The 22,256-nt window shown below is 44.2% G+C and overlaps 1 protein-coding gene across 1 annotated transcript in view; it reads right to left on the reverse strand.

Annotated features, from left to right (window-relative positions):
- The window catches only part of TMEM131 (transmembrane protein 131), a 334,866-nt gene that overhangs the window by 67,053 nt on the left and 245,557 nt on the right, over window positions 1–22,256 (reverse strand). Inside the window, exons 28-30 of the mRNA XM_029603311.1 lie at window positions 20,342–20,925; window positions 11,511–11,683; window positions 1,091–1,221 (exon numbers count right to left, since the gene is read on the reverse strand). Coding sequence (XP_029459171.1) covers window positions 1,091–1,221; window positions 11,511–11,683; window positions 20,342–20,925 — 888 coding nt within the window. The remainder of the gene's footprint in view (window positions 1–1,090; window positions 1,222–11,510; window positions 11,684–20,341; window positions 20,926–22,256) is intronic.

The following is a 22,256-nucleotide window of genomic DNA, read 5'->3' on the forward strand; positions in this document are numbered from 1 at the left end:
CTCCAGCTTGTTCAGAACGCGACTGCTAGAACCATTTTCAATTTACCAAGATCAGAACATATAACACCAATATTACAACAATTACACTGGCTTCCAATTACCCAACGCATCACCTATAAGGTTTTAACTATGATCCATAACCTGATTTACAATACAAATACTGTCTGGCTTTGTTCACTATTACGCATCTATAAACCTTCAAGACAACTCCGTTTGATGGATAAATGCATTTTAGAAATTCCTTCAATCAAACTAGCAACCCTCGCTTTAACTCGAAAGCGTGCTCTCTCAGTGGCCGGCCCAACCCAGTGGAATGCTTTACCTGATTATATTAGACTGACAGCTAATCATAATGAATTTAAGAAAAAACTGAAAACTTATCTCTTCACTAAAGCATTTAACATTCAGTAACCCAATCTGTTGGATCACTTACCGGATCAGATGTATTTACTGTATTTAATGTGATTGTAGTGTCCTATTTTATGAGTATTATGCTGTAAACCGCCTAGACGGGCAGATACCTGCCTTATTCGTGCGGCATATAAAAATTTTAAATAAATAAATTTTATATACTTCAATTGGCAGTTAAAACAAAATCTTCAAAAATTATCCTTCTTGCTTTAATTTATGTTTCTTTGCTCATGTGATACTTCTGTTTGAAATGTTTGAAAACTCCTCCTTCCTATGTCACTCCTTATTGTAAGTAAATAGGGGTGCCTGCTGTGCTGAACTTTAAGCAAAAATTACACATCTGTAAAGCATGAATACAGCATGGAACAAAAATGGAGTGGGTATAAGGTGATTTAGATCAGTAAAAGGCCATTATAAAAAGGTACATATGTTTACTGGAAAAAAACCATTTTAAAAAGAAAATAAATATATATGAACCATTAGCAAGGAGACTGAAGAAGAGAGACATCAGAGTCAAGAAACAGGCATGTTGATGTTCTGAGGGATCTAGCTCGTGCCAGGGATCTATAGATATAAAAAAACTCAGTGACACAAAGCTGCAACAGCCCATTCTTCTTGTATGTTATGCATACTTCCTCCCCCATTTCCCAGCTAAAAGGTGCCCTGTACACATGCTTACCTGGACTTTATATCAGGTAGGGTGTCCTTCTTGGTGTTTAGGAGGAGTTTCTTACTTTTCTGCTTTACTTGGAATATTTCACTCTCCTGCTTTTCGGGAATGGCTTGCTTTCCCTTTTGTTTTTCTGGCTCCTGGAAAAATAGTAAAATAAGCTACAACGACAGCAGATACGGAAATAAAAGGGCAAGTTTAAATAGGCTCAGACGGGGAGATTGCCTTTTTCTCTTGCTTCTTTGGGCACTATGAGCCTTCACTTGCAATGACCTGGGAATTTTCCACCTATTTTATATCGCCTCCCACCTCACCTAGCCCAGGCATTGCAACAACAAGCCTCAGCTTGGGGTTAAGAATCCTATAAACATGAGCCTAAACCTGGCTACTACGGTAGGTGTCATTGTTGCGTGACTACTGGGGTGTGAATGCTACGTCTGCAACAGCTCCAGTTGAAAACCTAACACAGAAATCAAACTTAGGTGTTCTGCATGGCAACACTTCCAGTCAGTAACTGGGCCAGCCCTTACACTTTATTTCTAATTTATACTATTGTCCTACAGCAAGGTTTTATAGCACTTTATAAAGGTCTTCTGAAGCACAAATGTGGACAACTCTGTGGCAGATGTTCTACAAACTGATTTCAAGATCTACATTTATAGATAGAATATTGTTTCCTAAATCGATTTCAAAAAATTTAATTATAGTTCTAAAATGGTGAAAAAAATCACTATTAACATCCAAGTATGTCAGTCCAGTACATTAAAAAGTCATAGGCCTGCTTTCCAACCTTGCATTGGCTTTCTTACTCGTCTCATCCAGTGTCTTCGTCTGCCCTTGGCTTACCTCTCTGGATCTTGACTGCTTGCCTGGACTTGACTATGTCTACCTGCTGCCTGGATCTTTACCTCTTGCCTGAACTTAACCACATTTGCCTGCTAGATGGATCTGACCCCTTGCCTGGCCCTGACTACTCTTGCTAGCAGCTTGCCCTGACTGAGCCTGCTGCCTGCCCTGACCCATGTGTGTCTCTGGGACACACCTAAATTCTGCCAGCTGCCAGAACCCAAGGGCTCAACGTGCGGAGGAGGCAGTGGCTGGTAAAGGTGAAGCTCCAGACAAGTCCCGCTACAAGGCGCATTCACCAGCTGCCAGTGTAGGCATCAGGGTTCGCCCTTAAGGCTATGTCAACTACACCGAAGCACTAAGAGCTCACAAATTCACTACCGTTCACAGATTGTTGAGGCCATGAGCTCAGCGAACTTGCCTCCTGTCTCCCTCATTGCTGGCCTAGCACACCAGCTTCAATAGTAGCAAGGTCAGCTGAACACCATTGCTGGATACCATCAGGGCATTGCAGCCTGGCCTGCTCTAGCTCCTGCCCTGGCACCCATCTTGCGGACTGCTACTCCCACGCTCCGCCTGCCTCTGCCCACGATGTATGATGGGGATCCCAGGAACTACAGAGCTTTTTTCTCAACGAACGCGGAATACAATTCAAGTTGCAGGCACCTTTGTTTTTGAAAGACTGAATCCTGGTAACCTACATTCTTTCCATGCTGGGCTGCACCACCTGGCTTGGGCCTCCCACCTTTGGGAAAAGAATGATCTGATCCTGGGGGATCTGACACGCTTTCTCCGAGAGTTTCAATAGATTTTTGATGAGACTGGGGGCATGACCTCCAAGGCGTCGGAAATCCTATAGATTAGGCAAGGCCCCAGTCAGTGGGAGAATGTGTAGTGTACTTCCGCATGTTGGCTTCTGAACTTCAATGGGGCAGGGACAGCCTGATTGTGATTTTTTGCTAAGGACTCTCAGATCACATTAAAGACAAGCTGGCTGCACGAGACACACTGGATACCTTGGAGGACCTGATTAGTCTGGCTATATGACTGGACCTGTGGCAAAAAACCCACCTTCTTTTGGCAAGCAGCAAAACATTTTAAATAACAAGTTGATAGAAAACATCATCCAGTACCTCAGATTTGCCCAGGAAGTCTTATCTGGCTTAGCACCAATAACTTAAGACTTGGCTTCCATGAAGTTTGCTCTGCAATTCGTGGGGTCTTTTCCCATGGAGCAACAACTGGGTCCTGTGGCTTATAAACTCAGATTGCCACCGACTTTGAAGATTCATAATGTATTTCTAGTCTCCCTATTAAAACCAGCAATTCTCTCTTGGATGGGCAGACCGCCCCTCGAGAACACTGAAGAAGATACCCAGTTCGGGGTACTGGAGATTCTAGATTCTTGAAGGGTCCAAAATCAATTACAATCCCTCACTTCTTGGAAGAACTATGGACCTGAGGATAACTCGTGGGAGCTGGCATCCAACCTAAAAGCCCAACTTGTATCAGAATTTCACAAAAGATTTTCTGGGAAGCCCAAGCCCAGAAGAGTGGGGTGAGGGTACTGTTAGGATTCGCGGCTCGTGGGTATTTATTCATTTTACAAATTTGTAGCCTGCTAATCTGCAGACCTTAGCAGGTAACAAAAATGAAATACATAATATAAACACAGTAAATTACAAACCAGTACAAAACTGATACAATAAACAGACTAAAAAATTAAATTAAAACATAGGCAAAAAATTAAAATCATAAATACGACAGTGAGCCATGGTACTCACCCCAGGACACCGACAAGTTTGTTGCAGCTTGCATGCCGCTGCCAGACATCGCCAGCAGGAAGAGCCAGAACACAGCTCTACGTAGCATGGGATGTCACTGGCTGCCACTCCTCCCAGCCTCCCACAGAAGTGCATGCCCCCCAGAAGCCCCATACTTAAGAGCCCATGGCAGAAACTTGGCTGTGGCACCCTCTGATGACATCATGGCCTCCTTGCATATAAAGCTCCTCTGAAGGAGCATCAAACACCTCAGAAATAGATCTCTTGCTTGCAGTACATGCTGCTACTTCCTGCGTTCCTGGTTCTTATTTTCCAGCCTTGTCTTTTCTCCCTTACTGTCCCATCCGTAATGTAATGTAACGCCTTAGCCGCGATTGTTCTGTTATATTGTAAACCGATATGATTTGTTAATTATACAAGAATGTCGGTATATAAGACTTCTAAATAAATAAATAAATAAATAAATCCGGCATCTCTGTCCACCCTTGGCTTGCCTCTCTGGATTGACCTCCTGCCTGGACCTGACCAGATTTGCCTGCCACCTGCATCTGACCCCTTGCCTGGCCCTGACTATTCTTGCTAGCAGCCTGCTCTGACATTGGCCCATCTCTGACTATTAGCCTGCTGCCTGCCCTCACCCTCATGCATCTCTGGACTCTAGTTATCACTACCGCTTAGGGACCCGCCTAAGTCCTGCCAGCCACCAGAACCCAAGGGCTCAACCTGCGGAGGCAGCGGCTGGTAAACTTGAAGCTCCAGACTGTCCCGCTACAGGGCGCATTTGCTAGCTGCCAGTGTAGTGGATTGGCCACTGTTGGAAACAGGATGCTGGGGGCTTGATGGACCCTTGGACTGACCCAGTATGGCATTTTCTTATGTTCTTATGTAGGCCTCGGGGGGGTCGCCTTCAAGGATGAGTCAACTACACCACAGCATTAAGTGCTCACATATCCGCTAACTTTCAAAAATTTAATTCAGTTACTTATACCATCCAAAAGATTTTGTTTACTAAAAGCTTACTTTCTTATTTCATGATAAATGCAAACATTTAAAAAAATAAATAAAATAGGGTGGTTTAGTATAAGACTAAAGAAAATAAAAAAATTACTTTCCAACATATAGGAAATCAACTGTAATAATCAAACTGAGGCTCGCAGTGTACCTCTTCCTGATATTATGTCACCTGGATATTGGAAAGGAATGAACAATCCTTTTAACTACTCCAACCCCATAAATATAAAATTTAGTATCAACTGAACATAATAACCATTTCTTTCAGAACACCTAGCATCGCATGGTGTACACTGATTAAACAATATTCTATTCCAAACTGCTTTTCTTTGTTGGCCCATTGGTTTAAGAGTTTTGAGTAACTTTTACCTCGGTGGACAAGATGATGCTCTATTTCAGTGGATTAATGTTGCATTACTAATAGTGGCTCTGACAAAAGGCATACAATTTTCAAGTTTTCTTTCTCTCCCCTCAAACAACAAAACCTGGAGGTCAGCATTCTCAACTGGAATGACAATGATTACAAAACTGTATTTTCCTGAAAACAATGACAGACATAATGGAATTTTATAGAAGCTGCCAAGAGACCCAGCTAAAGGAGTTATAATTTTGGTTGCCATGTTGGTCCATTATACATTAGTCCTCCCTGGTACAAGAGTCAACAAGAGGGGAAACTATTTTAGACCTAGTCCGCAGTGGAACACAGGATTTGGTGTGAGAGGTAACAGTGTTGGAGCCACTTGACAATAGTGATCACATTATCAAATTTGACTTAACTGTAGGGAGCGCAAAACAGAAATCTACTGTGACTGTATTTAACTTTCAAAAAGGTGACTATGATAAAATAAGGAAAATGGTTAGGAAAAAACTGAAAAGAGTAACTGCAAAGGTTAAGAATTTAGCTCAGGCACTGGCATTGTTTAAAAATACCATCTTGGAAGTCCAGACAGATGTATTTCACACATTAGAAAAGGTGGAAGGAAAGCTAAACAACTACTAGCATGGTTAAAAGGTGAGATGAGAGAGGCTATATCTAAAAGAACATCTTTCAAGAAATGGAACAAGGATCCAAATGAAAACAGGAAACATCATAAGCACTGGCAAGTCAGATGCAAAGCATTGATAAGGAAAGCAAAGAGAATTTGAAAAGAAGATTGCTGTGGAAGCAAAAACTCATAATTCCAACTTTTCCAGGGACATTTGAGGTAAAAACAAACAAACAAACAAAAAAAAACCTGCAAGGGAGTCAGTTGGACCATTAAATTATTAAAAGTTAAAAGGGGCACTTAGGGAAGACAAAGCCATAGCAGAGAGACTAAATGAATTCTTTGCTTCGGTATTCACTGAGGAAGATATAAGAGATATACCCATAACAGAAATGATATTCAAAGGTGGTGATTCAGAAGAACTGAAACAAATCTCAGTATACCTGGAAGATATACTAGGGCAAATTGACAAACTAAAGAGTAGCAAATCACTTGGTCCAGATGGTATACATCCCAGAGTACTGAATTAATTGAGAAATGAAATTGCGGACCTGCTACTGGAAATTTGTAAATATCAGTAACATCATCTATGGTACCTGAAGAGTGGAGCGTTGTCAATGTAACTCCAATTTTTAAAAAGGGATTGAGGAGTGATCCAGGAAACTACAGACCAGTGAGTCTGACGTCTATGCCAGGGAAAATGGAAAAAACAATCAAAGAACAAAATTGCTAAATATATAGATAAGCATAGTTTAATGGGACAAAGCAGACATGAATTTAGCCAAGGGAAATCTTGCCTCACAAATCAGCTACATATTTTTGAGGGTGTAAATAAACATGTGGATAAAGGTGAGCCAGTTGATATAGTGTATCTGGATTTCCAGAAAGCATCTGACAAAGTCCCTCATGAGAGACTTCTTAGGAAATTAAAAAGTTATGGGAGAAAGGGCAGTGTCCTGTGGAAAACAGTGAATAGTGGGGTGCCTCAGAAATCTGTCTGGGGCCAGTGCTTTTTAATATATTTATAAACAGGGAATGGGAACAATGAGTGAGGTGATCAAATTTGACGATGACACAAAATTATTCAAAGTTGTCAAATCACAAGAGGATTGTGAGAAATTGCAAGAAGACCTTGCAAAACTGGGAGACAGTGTATGCAAATGGCAAATGAAATTTAATGTAGACAAGTGCAAAGTGATGCACTTAGGAAAGAATAACCAAAGTACTGCTACATAAAAGAAAATTATTCCTTACCTGCTAATTTTCGTTCCTGTAGTACCATGGATCAGTCCAGACAGTGGGTTATATCCCCCGACCAGCAGATGGAGTCAGAACAGAGTTTGAGAGCGTCAGCATATAGAGTAGTGCACCCTCTGCTGGAGCTCAGTATTACGCATAGCAAAGCCCAAAAGCAAAACACAACATTTTGGATCCAGATCCGTCCCCAAAAAGGAACAGAGAAAGATATAAGTAAACAAAAGGTCAACGGGACCACCAACAGTCAACTTGTGAGGAGCTGTGAACAGTAACAATAATCAGAGACAAACAGAATGAAAGTTACCTGGAAGAATCCGAGCAGGACCTAATGAAACCCCTAGTGGCAGGCGTCTGGACTGATCCATGGTACTACAGGAACGAAAATTAGTAGGTAAGGAATAATTTTCTTTTCCCTGTACGTACCTGGATCAGTCCAGACAGTGGGATGTACCCAAGCTTCCCTAAACCGGGTGGGGTCCTGAGAGTCCTGCTCGGAGAACTTGATCGCCAAAAGAACCCGTGTACTGAGGCGCCAGGTGTAGTCTGTAATGTCTGAAAAAAGTGTGCAACGACTTCCACGTCGCCGCACGGCAGATTTCCTGGGAGGAAACGGAGCGAGATTCCGCCCAGGACGCCGCTTGGGATCGTGTGGAATGAGCCGACACGCTGCGAGGCGGCACCCGCCCCGCTGCAATGTAAGCCGATGAGATGGTGTCCTTTATCCAGCGCGCAATAGTCGTCTTGGATGCCTGAGAACCTCTCCTCGGTCCTGACCAGAGGACAAACAAATGATCGGATACCCGGAAGTCATTGGTAACCTCCAGGTAACGGAGCAGCACACGCTTGACGTCCAGGAGCCGGAGAGACCGGGGTTCCTCTGGAGCGAACGCTGGAAGCTCCACCGTTTGATTGACGTGGAAGGCCGAGACCACCTTTGGTAGGAAGGATGGCACCGTACGAAGGGAAACCCCGGAGTCGGAGAAATGCAGATAAGGGTCCCGGCAGGACAAGACTTGGAGCTCTGAGATCCGGCGAGCAGAAGAGATGGCTACCAGGAAAACCGTCTTGAGGGTCAGGTCCTTGAGGAAGGACCACCCCCTCAGGGGTTCAAAAGGAGGGCCCGACAGCGTTCGCAGCACCAAGTTGAGGCTCCAAGAAGGGAAAGGATCCCTGACCGGTGGCCGTAGGTGTTTGGCACCCTTCAGAAAACGTGCAATATCCGGCTGAAGGGGTAGAGAGCAGTCCTTCTGTACCAAGACATTCAAGGCCGCCACCTGAACCCGGAGCGAATTATAGGCGAGACCCTTATCCAGATCATCCTGTAGGAAATGAAGGATCAGCGGGACAGTCGCCTCCATGGTTTGGACCCCGCGGTCGGAGCACCAGGCTTCGAAGACCTTCCAAACTCGAACGTAAGCGACGGAGGTCGAAGACTTGCGGGAACGAAGCATCGTTGAGATCACTGTCTCCGGGTAGCCTCTGTGGCGGAGATGGCGCCGTTCAAAAGCCAGGCCACAAGACAGAAGAGTTCTGCCTGCTCGAAAAATACTGGCCCCTGACGCAGAAGATGAGGAAGATGGGACAGGCGAAGTGGGCCGTCCACCATCATCTGAAGTAGATCTGCGAACCATGGCCGACGGGGCGACGAGAATTACAGTCCCTCGATGATGTTCCAACCTGCGGAGAACCTTGCCGACCAGAGGCCAAGGAGGAAACACAGAGCAGTTGATCCGACGGCCACGGAAGGGCAAGGGCATCCACCCCCTCCGCGCCGCGCTCTCTTCTGTGGCTGAAGAAGCGTGGAGCCTTGGCATTGAGAAAGGTCGCCATTAGATCGAGGCGTGGAGTCCCCCAATGACGGACGATGAGCTGCATTGCCTCGGAGAGAGCCCACTCGCCGGGGTCTAGCTGTTGACTCAGGAAGTCCGCCTGAACGTTGTCCACCCCAGCGATGTGAGAGGCCGCTATCCGGACTAGATTGCTCTCCGCCCACTCCATCAGGGGAGTTGACTCGAGGGAGACATGCTTGCTTCTTGTCCCCCCCTTGACGATTGATGTAGGCCACGGTGGTGGCGTTGTCCGAGAGGATCCTCACCTCTCTGTGTCGCACCAGGGGAAGAAAACGCTGGAGAGTGAAATGCACGGCTCTCGTTGCCAGGCGATTGATCGGCCACTTTGCCTCCTCTGGCGTCCAAGTCCCCTGCGTGGCGCTTCTTTCGCAGACTGCGCCCCATCCCGCGAGGCTGGCATCGGTTGTCACCACCACCCAATTGGGAACCTCGAGCGAGACTCCCCGAGCCAGATGCGAGGGGACAAGCCACCAATCCAGGCTTTTCCTGGCTAATGGTGGAAGCGGCAGGATCAGCTGATACTCCTGGGAGACTGGTTTCCGACGGGATAGCAGGGACGCCTGCAGTGGACGCAGGTGTGCAAACGCCCAGGGTACCATGTCGATGGTGGAGGCCATTACTCCCAGGAGCTGCAGATAATTCCAGGCGGTTGGTTCTTCCAAAGCCGAAAACCGAGACACGTGCTCCCTCAGGGCTTGCACCTTGTCCTGGCGCAGGAACACCATACTCCGCCGGGTATCAAAGCTCGTTCCTAAGAAATCCAGGTGTTGCGAGGGCACAAGGTAACTCTTTGGAAGGTTCACCACCCAGCCCAGAGAGCGTAGGAATTGTACTACTCCCGCCACTGAGGTCTGGCCATGTGAGAAGGACTTCGCTCGAATCAGCCAGTTGTCTAGGTACGGATGTACTAGGATACCCTCCTTGCGGAGGGCCGCCGCCACCACTACCATGATCTTTGTGAAGGTCCGAGGTGCGGTCGCCAAACTGAAGGGAAGCGCCTTGAACTGAAAGTGTTGACCGAGAATCTTGAAGCGAAGATACCGCTGGTGAGCCAGCAGGATGGGAATGTGCAAATATGCTTCCGAGAGATCCAGTGAAGCGAGGAATTCTCCCTTGTGCACTGCGGCAATCACTGATCGAAGAGTCTCCATGCGGAACTGGCTGACCCTGAGGGCCTTGTTTACCTCCAAGTCCAGGATGAGCCGAAAGGAACCGTCCTTTTTGGGAACGATGAAGTAAATGGAATAGTGTCCCAAGCCCACATCGAAGGGGACGGGAACGATGGCCCCTATTTCCTGCCGGTCTAGTGTTTGTTGAACCGCTATCCTCTTGAGATCCGAACCGCAGGGGGAGAAGATGAACCGGTCCCTCGGGGGGCGGACAAACTCCGAGGCTTAACAGTCTCTTATGGTGTCCAGCACACACTGGTCCGTGGAGATAACCAAAAATGAAGAAGCCCTGTCAATCTGGGGGAGCTAGTGGATCCCCCCACTCACATCTGCTGGAGTCAGAAGAATACTGAGCTCCAGCAGAGGGTGCACTACTCTATATGCTGACGCTCTCAAACTCTGTTCTGACTCCATCTGCTGGTCGGGGGATATAACCCACTGTCTGGACTGATCCAGGTACGTACAGGGAATGTAAGTTTCCACATTAGAAGTCACCACGCAGGAAAAGGATTTAGGTGACATTGTTGAAAATACACTGACATCTTCTGCTCAGTGTGCAGCAGCAGCCAAGAAAGCAAATAGAATGCTAGGGATTATTAGGAAAAGAATGGAGAATAAAACAAGAGAATATCATAATGCCTTTGTATTGCTCCATGGTGCAACCTCATCTTGAGTACTGTGTGCAGTTCCACATCTCAAATAAGATCTAACAGAATTGGAAAAGGTACAGAAAAGGGTGACCAAAATGATAAAGGGGATGGAACAATTCCCCTATGAAGAAAGGCTAAAGAGGTTAGGACTCTAGCTTGAAGAGATGGCTGAGGGGGATATGATAAAGGTCTATAAAATGAGTGGAATGGAACAAGTAAACAATCAGCTTTTTACTGTTTCGAAAAGTGAAAAGACCAGGGAACACACAATGAAGTTGCTAGGCTATACATTTAAAATTAATAAAAACATTTTCTTTTACTCAACACATAATTAAGCTCTGGAATTCACTGACAGAGGATGTGGTGAAAGCTATTAGTGTAGCTGCATTTAAAAAAAGGTTTGGACAACATCCTGGATGAAAAGTCTATAAACTATTATTAAGGTGGCATTGCAGAAATCCACTATTCTTGGGATAAGCAGCTTGGAATCTATCTTCCCCTTGGGATCCTGCCAGTTACTTGTGATCGGGCTTAGCCACTGTTGGAAACAGGATACTGAGCTTGATGGTCCTTTGGTCTGATCCAGTATGGCAAATATATATATATATATATATATTTGTTTTTATTTAACCTTTATTTCTGTACAGTTAAAGGTAGTCAGTCCTGCATTTGACAACTCCATCCTGATGCACTGCAGCCCATATTTCTATGGGTAGAAGAAGGGATTATCAATGTCACAATGCTTTGGGATGCAAGTTGAAATACCAGGACTGGTCAAAAATCTACCCTTGAGCTAGGACACTGTAGTTCTGCATTCTTCCTGGTTTAGTTATTGAACAGATAACCTTTCATTTTACTTATTCAGCTGTGTTGTACCTCTTTTAAAAGTGGCTCTGTGTCTGGATTGGAGGTTTCTGTGGTGGTTGAAGAGCTATCATCATCAGCTAAAGAATCTTTCAGTTCATCTTCCTGTTTCATCTTCCCTTTTCTGTCCTTCTCTTCTCGCTTCTTCTGTGATTTTGATTTTCGCTGAAGTGGCTTAACTTTTCCTTGTGGCAGAAAAGAAAAATATCATCAGGTATTTAGAAGTCATATTTAATTGGAAGAGGTTCATGTAATAAAATTTCTCACTCAGACCACCTCAATGAGCTGTTCCCTAAAGGTATATTTTACTTGAAAGGGCTGGCTGGTTTTGGCACAGAGCTAGAATTGTGAAAACTGGATGGACTGGTTCGTATCCCAGATGCAAGATATCAGCAGGTCACTTAGCCTCTCTGTGTTTAGGATTAAATCAGCAAAGCTTTGTAGGAAGACCTTTCTAACTATAAGATTTACCCTTTACAATGCTGAGCACAACAAAACACACCATTTTCTTCTATTAAATAAGATACTGCTTTTTGCTTTTCTATCAAATAAAGTGCTTTGAAGAAATTTGTTAAAAGCAAGTTTTCTTACTGTGTGGAGATTTAAGATTTCCCTCTGATTTGCTCCACAAAAAAATAGACAAATCTGTTGCAATAAGGTTACCACATTTATTTTCAAATTAATATTACATGGGGAAAATCCACACTTTGAGCAGACTCTCAGTAGGTGTTTACCCAAACTCAATAGATACAATCAGAATTCTACAGAGTCAGCATGAATCAGTAATACATGACTTAGATCATGATCACTTAATAGGTTAGCATGAAGTAAGTTCAAATTATAATTCATTTACAAGCACAGAACATTTTGTTACTGATAAGAAAGGATCACACAACATTATATCTATTTTCTACCATTTATAATTATCTTTTATCTTGTCCATGGAGCCAAAAAGTCTAATGATGTACAACCTTGTGCAAGATTGTTTACATATCTTTCATTCATATTATAATCTAAAATAGTGTTCATAGCAAACATAACATAAATCAGTAAAGATTATAATAAACTAAAATGAACTATACTGGACAGAGAGATACAATAAAACGTCATCAACTGTAAACGGTGTTTTCTGCAAATAGCAAGATGAATTAGCCATGCTATAAGGGTGATGCCATCTTTTGGCACGTGGCAGAGTCGTCTCTCCAAGCTAGCAGAGCTTTTCTCATACATAGATACATAGAAATGATGGCAGAAAAAGACCAAATGGCCCATCCAATCTGCCCAGCAAGCTCCCACACTTAATTTCCCCTACTTATCTGTTTCACCGACCACCAAGTTCAAGGCCCTTGTTGGTATTGTTTGATTCGAATTTCCTGCCACCCCCTGCTATTGATGCAGAGAGTAAAGTTGGAGCATGCGCAGCAATTCCCACGTGATTGTGCAAGTTCTCCTCAGTTCGTATGAAAGCATAAAAAAGGTCTTCTTATGAAGAAAGCTGTCCAGGTAGGAGGGTGGGTTTGCACAGCTAATTCATCCTGCTAAGGAAAACATTTTTGGTAAGCAATCTTACTTTTTTCTGTTGATAATCAGGCTAAATTAGCCATGCTGTATGAGGACTCCCAAGTTGAGGGTTGTTATAGAGCCTTGTGTCCATGTTGTCCATTAATTTTTTTTGCAACCCGGACTCCTGTGGACAGCCATTAATTATATACCATCTGATCTAAGACCGCTCGGCTTAAGCAACTGTCAGACCATCAACTAGTCGAGTCAATAGCTGAACGTGAAAATATGATATGACAACCATGTTGCTGCTTTGCAGATGTCTTCAACTGGCACACTGAAGTGTGCTACAGAGAATGCAGTTGCCCACATATGATGAGCTTTTGTGTTTGGTAATCGCAGTAAATTAGAAGAGCAGTGTTGTAAACAGTAGGTAGTCCAAATGGACAAATGTAGGTAGTCCAAATGTAGGTAGTCCAAATGGACAAATGTAAACAGTAGGTAGTCCAAATGGACAAAGTTCTTTTCATCACAGCTATTCATCACAGCTATTCCAAGGTTATTCGGATTATAGGAAATGAAGAGCTGAAATGATTTTCTATGGCCTTGAGTTCTGCGTTTGTAATACACCAAGGTCCTTTTGCAATCCAGGGAATGTAGATCTTTTCCCCTTTCATGTTTGTGGGGCTTAGGGAAAAAGGTAGAAGTGTTATAGACTGGTTGAGGTGAAAGCGGACACTACTTTCAGTTGAAATTTTGGGTGTGTCCGAAGTATATAAAAGTATGTAAATATGGAGGAAAATGAACCAAGGCCTGAAGTTCACTTACTCTCCTGGCAGAAATTATCACCACCAAAAATACAACTTTCCATTTAAGGAAATTTAGTGATGCCGATTCCAAGGGCCTTTCATTAATGCTGTTAAAACATGGCACGGGAGGTTTTCATATTGGAGGGTGAATTTAAAGGTGGCCCTTCATGAAACGGAAGATGAGGAGATGTGTTGAGATTGCTGCTCCATTCTCTCGACTGTGATAGGCTGCAGTAGCCCTTAATTGTACTCAAACTGATGAAGTCACTAGTCCTGACTGGGACAGATGGTGCAAATATGATAGCAACTGCTGAGGGGCACAAGTGAAAGGATCAATAGAATTAGTGATACCCTATGATAAGTAATGTCATTAAAAAGAATAAGTGCATCTAGCAGATTGTTTCCTTGAGAAAATGAGAATATCCTGTTTCAATTCCAATAAGTTCCATTGAGCTAGGACTGTGTGTTAAACATCTATGCCGTGAGATGCAGGGATGTGTGAAGCAGGTGGTGTAGTGACCACTCCTCTTGGGTCAAGAGATCTGGATCGTTGTTTAGGGACCTTGGCCCTAAGCAACAATACCATGGTTGTCTTGTTCATACAGGAGCTATTAGAATAATTCTTGCTTTGTCCAGGAGATTAGTGGGATCGTAGGAAAGCCATAAACCCACTCCTCCGACCATGACAGTATAAAGACATCTTAATCCTCTCTGTTGGGACTGGGATGAAGGAAGCAAAACCTTTCTAGTTTACTGTTTTGCTCTGTTGCAAACAGGTCTATCCAAGGTTGCCTCCAGCAGTGAAAGATGTTTTCTGTTATTTGCTGAATGAGGAACCAATTCATGTGGGTGAAAGATTCTACTGAGTCTGTCGGCCTCTGTATTTGCTATCCCTAGTATGTGGCCTGAAGGGAGATTGAGTGGTTATCTGCCCATTTTCAGATGTGAACAGCATCTCTGCAAAGGGTCCATAAGCCGGATCCCCCTTTTTGTTTATATAGAACATGGCTATCTGACTGTCCATGTGTATCATTATGTATTGGTTCTGCAGCATGTGAAAGAATGAGATTAGGGAATCATGTATCACTCTCAGTTCCACAGATTGATCTGATATATTTTTTTTCTTTGATGGACAAAAGACCTTGTATCATGTTCTGGAGTATGTGAGCGCTCCATCCCTGAGCCGAAGCATCTGCCATGAGGATAAGCTGATGGGGAGTTGGTCAGAGAGGATCCTAGAACTGCTAGCGCTATACTTATCACTACCATGGTTTGCTACCATTCAGCATACCGCTCTCCATCTCCACCCCATTATTTGCAACATTTTGGGGCGGATTTTAAGAGCCCTGCTCGCCTAAATCCGCCCAAATCCGGGCGGATTTAGGCGAGCAGGGCCCTGCGCGCCGGTAAGCCTATTTTACATAGGCCTACCGGCGCGCGCAGAGCCCTGGGACTCGCGTAAGTCCCGGGGTTTTCGGAGGGGGCGTGTCGGGGGCGGGCCCGAACCGCGCTGCGTTTTCGGGGCGTGTCAGGAGCGTTTTGGGGCGGGTACGGGGGCGTGGCTACGGCCCGGGGCGGTCCGGGGCGTGGCCGCGCCCTCCATACCCGCCCCCAGGTCGCGTCCCGGCTCGCGGGGATTTACGCCTCCCGGACGGAGGCGTAAATCCCCCGACAAAGGTAAGGGGGGGGGCTTAGACAGGGCCGGGTGGGTGGGTTAGGTAGGGGAAGGGAGGGGAAGGTGAGGGGAGGGCAAAAGGAAGTTCCCTCCGAGGCCGCTCCGATTTCGGAGCGGCCTTGGAGGGAACGGGGGTAGGCTGCGCGGCTCGGCGCGCGCCGGCTATACAAAATCAATAGCCTTGCGCGCGCCGATCCAGGTTTTTAGCAAATACGCGCGGCTCCGCGCGTATCTACTTAAATCCAGCTTACTTTTGCTGGCGCCTGATGCGCCAGCAAAAGTAGGCCAATTCGCGCTATTTGAAAATCTACCCCTTTATATGGGACATATCTACAATTGTTACTGCATAAAGCTTGAAGTGAGAGTAAATGATTTCTGAAGACTGGCTAGATCTACTTTAAGTTTGGGTTTATCTAAGTTAAGAGTGAGAAAGATGGGGAGGTCGTGCAAGGGGACGGAAGGGGAGGAAGGATGTGCTATTGGGGGAGGGGAGATCTTATGAAAGAGGGGCACTGGAAAAACTTCACCAGTGTATTGGTATATTCAGTGAAATGATATAATTGTTAACTTGTAATGTTGGAAAATTTAAATGATTTAAACAAAATGAGTGGACCGGAACGAGTAAATGTTAATTGGTTGTTTATTCTTTCAAAGAGTACAAAGACTAGAGGGCACACAATGGAGTTATTAGGTGATAATTTAAAATTAATAAGAAAAAATATTTTGTTACTTGACGCATAATTACATTCTGGAATTTGTTGCCAGAAGATATGGTGAAACCTATTAGTATAGCTGCATTTAAAAAAAGTTTGGACAAGTTCCTGTAGGAAAAGTCCACATAAACCATTATTTAGGTGGAGCTGCAGAAACCCACTTCTTATCCCTAGGATAAGCAGCATGGAATCTATCTGCCCCTTGGGATCCTGTCAGGTACTTGAGATCTGGATTGGCCACTGTTGAAAAACAGGATACCGGGCTTGACAGACCTATAGTCTAACTCAGTAAGGCAAATTTTATGTACTAATTTAGTATATGCGCTCTGCCAATCACTCCTCCTGCCTCTCCTATTTTACTTAATTATACTTGATTACATGCTCATCCTTTCAGCCCAGAGCAATTTACAATAAACAGTTACTCAAAAGGGTGACCTCTATCACAAACAGTTACAATTACAAATTTAACAATTATCACTTTACTCTTACCAATTTCTCCTACCTCAACCTATCCAACCAATTCAATTCTTACCCCATTCATCATTCACCTCTCCCAATCAACTACCATCACTCTGTTACAATTCTGATCCTGACTCACCTCCCCTTAATTCCCTGTTAAAATAATCACATTTTCTACATCTCTTGCTTTAGCATCAACTAGTTAGAATCAAACTCCATTCAGCACCTTTCCTCTATAACCTTGAAATAGTTTTACAGAGAGCCATGATTTCAACTTCTTGTGAAAAGTCAAATAATTTAATTCAACTTTCAATTCTAGCAGCATTGAGTTCCACAACCAAGGCATGAAATGACTAAATGTCCTCTGCCATGTACTGGTCAATTTAACTTTTCTCAAAGACACTAACAGAAAAGCCTGTTGCAAAGATCAAAGAAATCATGAAGGAACATAATCTACTAACACGTTGGCCAGATACTGAGGAATATCCAAGCGATAGTCGCTAAAATTCATATATGGAACCTTAAACATCACTCTGCTCAACTGGCAGCCAGTGCAACTTGAAAAGAAGTTTAGTGTCATCCAGCCCCTATTTATTCAATAATCTTGCAGCAGCATTTTGCAAGACCTGCAATCATTTAAATCCTTTTTAGGTAACTGTTGATATATCAAATTGCAGGAATCCAGCCTACTTATAGTAGAACAAGCCGTAAAGCCCGTTAAAACGGGCTACATCCCTCTGTCTCTCACCTCCCCCTCATTCTCTCTCCCCTCACTCTTCACCACCCCCCTCCCCCACCCACTCCTCTCCACCCTCCCTCTCACTCAGTCCCCCCTCTCCCTCACTCCCACTCAGTCCCCCCTCTCCCTCCCTCCCACTCAGTCCCCCTCTCCCTCCCTCCCTCCCACTCAGTCCCCCTCTCCCTCCCTCCCTCCCACCTCCATTTCCTCCCGGCGCCGTAAGCGCGACTTCCCGCAACCCTCACCCGGCTCCATTAACTCCTCCCGCTCCTGCCGGCAGATCTCGGGGGGGGTCACTCCCGCGCGCGCGGCAGTGACCCCCCCCGAGATCTGCCGGCAGATCTGGGGAGGAGAAGTAGCGGCACCGCGCGTGCGCGGTGCCGCTACTTCTCCTCCCGCTCCTGCCGGCAGATCTCGGGGGGGGGGGGCGCGGGAGTGACACCCCCCCCCCCCGAGATCTGCCGGCAGATCTGGGGAGGAGAAGCAGCGGCACCGCGCGCGGCGCCGCTGCTTCTCCTCCCGCTCCTGCGGCCCCACCGCCATTTTTTTTTTCTGATCGACATCCTTGCCCGCACATGCGCAGTAGAGCTGCGCTCTACTGCGCATTTGCGGGCCGTCGGTCACAGGCCATTTATAAGGTAGATGAATAATAGTTGCTAAGTCCTGCATTTGTAAAATAGGATGGATCAGGTAAATCAAACAGATGAGCAAATGTATTATGTACCACTGCACCCATTTAAATCTTGCACTGACAAATATGAATCCAGAACAACTCCCAAACTCCTTACCATTAATTTACGTCATAACAGTAAGACAAATGTTCAGTGCTTGACCCCGACTACTGACCCACAGAACCTTTTCTTGATTCAATTTTAATTTATTCAAATTTAACTAAGATGCTACTGCTGCCAAATTGCCACCTCCTGCTTCCCCTCAGTCATGACTTGCAATTGTACACTGTTGGCATAGAGAGGACAGTCAATTTCAATTTGCCCTATAATTGAAATGAGAGGGCTCACATAATAGAGATGAAACCACTGATCTCTGTGGTATCCCCCATTCCACCTCAGCAAGATCTGACCTACTGAAAGTTATGTAACCTCTGCAGCCACACAGACTGCAATACTACAGAACACTGCAGCAAGTCTCTATGGGGCCCATGCAATAAAGTTTAGCATAAACATTAAGGCTGTGTTGCTCTAAACAGTATGCAATCCAATAAGGCTTTAACATATTTATTAAGAAAATTCTTGAACACAATGTGTACACAGTAAAATTAGCATGCACTCAAATTTAAATGAGAAAATAAAGCTGAGAGAGAAAGCTGTCGACATCCCATGCAGACTCTAAAGGCTGACCTGCCATGGGGGAGGGGAGAAGAAAACCTGAAGCAAGTTGCCACCACTGTTAGGGATGAAGATGGGGAAGAATCTCGCCTCAACTTTCTGCATCAAGAGCCTGAATATCTTGCTCTTAGCTGATGAGCTGCTCTGGTGATCAGCCCTGCACTGAGGCTTGGGGCTTTTAGCTGCCAGCACTCTCATTAGGGTCTCCATCTTTCAGGTGTGGTGCTACTGCACCCTAGGGGGTCATCCAACCGCAGCTATAGCTGTTGGAGTAATCCTGGTTCAGACCCTGGCAGCAATAACAGACACTGTTTTAATTGGAATGGACATATACAGGGCTTGAAGCCATTCAGCATGGGCTTCTTGGCCTTCTCAACACTCATCTTAACTTTTTTTTTTCCAATTACTGAAAAGTTGTGTTTGAGGGGCTGCCAAAGCAGAGGCAACAAAAATAAAAAGATAGTAAGTCAGTAACAAGGTACAAGCTGAAAAAAAAAAATTAGGACATGTCTGTGAGGTAGGGAGTCATGAGGCAGCCCACAGTCAGTAAAGTTTTTAATGAGATCTGAGAGCTGGGTCCGTGTCAGTGTTGTAAGATGTCGTCATCCATGCATAATGGCTCATTCTTGCTTGACTGAGAACGCCATTCCCACTTTGGATCCTGAACATTCCATGACTGCAGAAACCCCCTCAAGGGATGACTATATCCCCCCTCCTGATCCCTCTTCCTCCTTGCAAGAATGATGCATAGTCCCCTCTCTGAGGCCATCTTCCTTCTAATTTCCCTCCAGGAATGATAGTCATCCCCCCCTCTGGAGCTACCTCCCTCTCTCCCCTCATAAGAATGATGAAGCATCCTCTAGGCACTATACAAACCCACACAAGCACTCTCACTGGTCCCTCAGGAACGGTTAACTGGTATTCCAGAGCCCTCCTGCCAGCACAATTGCCGAATAATGTCTGTTAAGAATACAAAGTGCTGTAAGATAGCATCATTCTTGGTTCGGTAGGAAAGAAAGGAGGAATGGAAGCTGTCCATTGTGAAAGGGTGGGTGGGAGGCCTTGGGTAGCCTCCAAAAGGAGCGTCATACTTGCAAGGATGGTGGGGGGTGTTTTTGAGTCTCAGGCATGGAGGGGCCCTTGCAGTTCTGTGGGGAGCAGACAGCTGAGGTTTTCCTTTGAGGCTCTATGGATATGCAGTGGAAGGTGATCTTTATGGAGGGGTTGGGTGGAGTAATCACCCCGGGTAACAAGTATTTTTGTTTTGGGCCAGTTAGCACAGGGGATTTCCTTGTTCAATTTGTTTGTGTTAATGCACACATTAGGACCGAGGCCACACCACTGAAAGCAGTTTTATTGTGCCCTTGATAAAATTTATTGCAAAGCATGTTTACTTCCATTTTAACGTGCACATAAAAAATGTTACTGAGTCCCAGACACACTTTTTCTCCACCTATTTGAATGCATAGGCTCTATCTCTTCATATCAATTACCTTATTAAAAAAGTAATCTATTTTAGGACAAGTAAATCATTAGAGGCATATTAAATCAATATTAAGTGTTGGTATATTTTCTCTCTGTTATTCATAAAAATCAAGTTACCTTTGTTTTTTGATGAAGGAGATGGGGGCTGGTCTATAAACACATCTGGAGGAGAGAATTCAGGGTGGTCAAAGTCTTTGTCCATGGCTTCTATGAGACTGGTAATATCTGAGTCCTCTGAACTGTGCCTAGTGCTGCTGCTGCTGGCACATTCTGGGAGAGAAGGGCTATAAATTGTCGACTGTGAGAAAGAACTCTCAGCTTCTTGTTCCGGAGGCACTGGGGATGGCTGCTGCTGTGGCTGCTGCTCCAGCAGACTCTGAGTATGTTGTTGACTCAGCCTTGCTACTCGGGACCTTCTGCCTGTTGTAGGATTCTGGATGGCTGCAGTTAAATCGGGGGCAAGTGAACCTACTTTATTAGCCGATTGCAAAGGAGCTGTCTGTGCTAAAGTCCTGCTGGAAGCATTTGAACTACTTCTATATCTGGTGCCTTCCACATCAGCTGAGCTTCTACTGCTGTGTAGGTGTGATACTGGGTTGCATTGCTTGTGACTTCCTGTGCTGGATCTGGATACAGAACCACTTCCTCCATAGAGTACTCTGGCAGGATTGTGATTCGAGTCTGATCCAAATACATTCAAGCTGAAAAAACAACAACTACAGTTAGATGAAAGCTTAAAAAAATGGCTCATTTTCCAAAAATATATAAATGGGTTAGTAATTGTTATTTACACAAAAATATGAGTAATTCATTGGTGAGATGTTGAGATTCCGTTGTCTTGCTTTGGAATTCCTTCGGAGTCCAGTTAATATACTTAACTACTATTCCAACTATAATTTACCATGTTTTAAATAGATCATAAGAAAAATTTCTATTTCTCTTTTTACCCTTAGTCTCCTAGTAGAAAAAAAGTATATATATATTTTTTTACTATAAGGTGGAAGCCCTTCTACTTTACTTCCAGTAGCGTGTTGATTCTCATCAACATTTAAAAATGTATCAAATGGAAACTATGAATACTACTACTATTCATTTTGATATGATAGCGCAACTAGATGTTCACAACACTGTACACGTACACAAAACAGAAAATGCCTTCTTTGGGTCATTTACAATCTAGCCAAGACTTATAAGACAAATAGGTTTCAGGAAATTTATTACAGTAAATGGTTAAAATTGATCAGGCTTGGATCAGGCAGTCAAGTATCTAATATTTAAAGACATCTCAAAAAAGTAGGTTTTATTTAGGTGAGACTTAAATATGGCCAGAGAGAGGCATGATGTGCCAACTCAAGGCGGCCATATAAACAACATGGAATGTGTCCTTGGACAATTTAGAAAAAGCATGGGTATTTGGAGGATATACTTTTTATTAAAATACACAGAAAAATGTATTAACGAGCCTTGAGGGTTTGAATTTTAGATTTAATCACTCACCTTTCCAAACCCAAGCTCAAGGTAGCTACATTCGGGTAGCTAGTCTTGAGCTTGGATTTGGAAATGGAGGGTGAAGTGACTTGTTCAAGGTCACAAAAAGCATCAGTGGGAGAAGCGAAATTTGAATCCGGGCTTCTCTGGCTTTCACCCAGTTACTCTAACCACTAGGCTACTTCTTCACTATCTAATGACTCCGATCAATTTAATCAACAAAAACTAAAGAACTACAGATACTCTTTCCTTAGTCTTATCTAACAAGCAAAATAAAAAAAAATCTACAACATGCACATCACATTAAGTTAGTATATCTGGCCCTCTGGTGACCAAAATCCCTGTGGTGGAATGATAGATTCACTTGTTTCATGAGCTAACATAAATCAGACAAAAGGATAATTTGTTAAAGAGAGAACACATCTTATCCTTAATCTACTTTTAGTTGATTAATTGAAGGGATAATGTGATTTATTTCATAGTAAGGAAAATATATCTTCATGAATAACATTTCTGAAATCCATGTTAAAAATCATTTGTCAAT

The sequence above is a fragment of the Rhinatrema bivittatum genome, chromosome 5 (assembly GCF_901001135.1).
Source record: "Rhinatrema bivittatum chromosome 5, aRhiBiv1.1, whole genome shotgun sequence".
NCBI lineage: Eukaryota > Metazoa > Chordata > Amphibia > Gymnophiona > Rhinatrematidae > Rhinatrema > Rhinatrema bivittatum.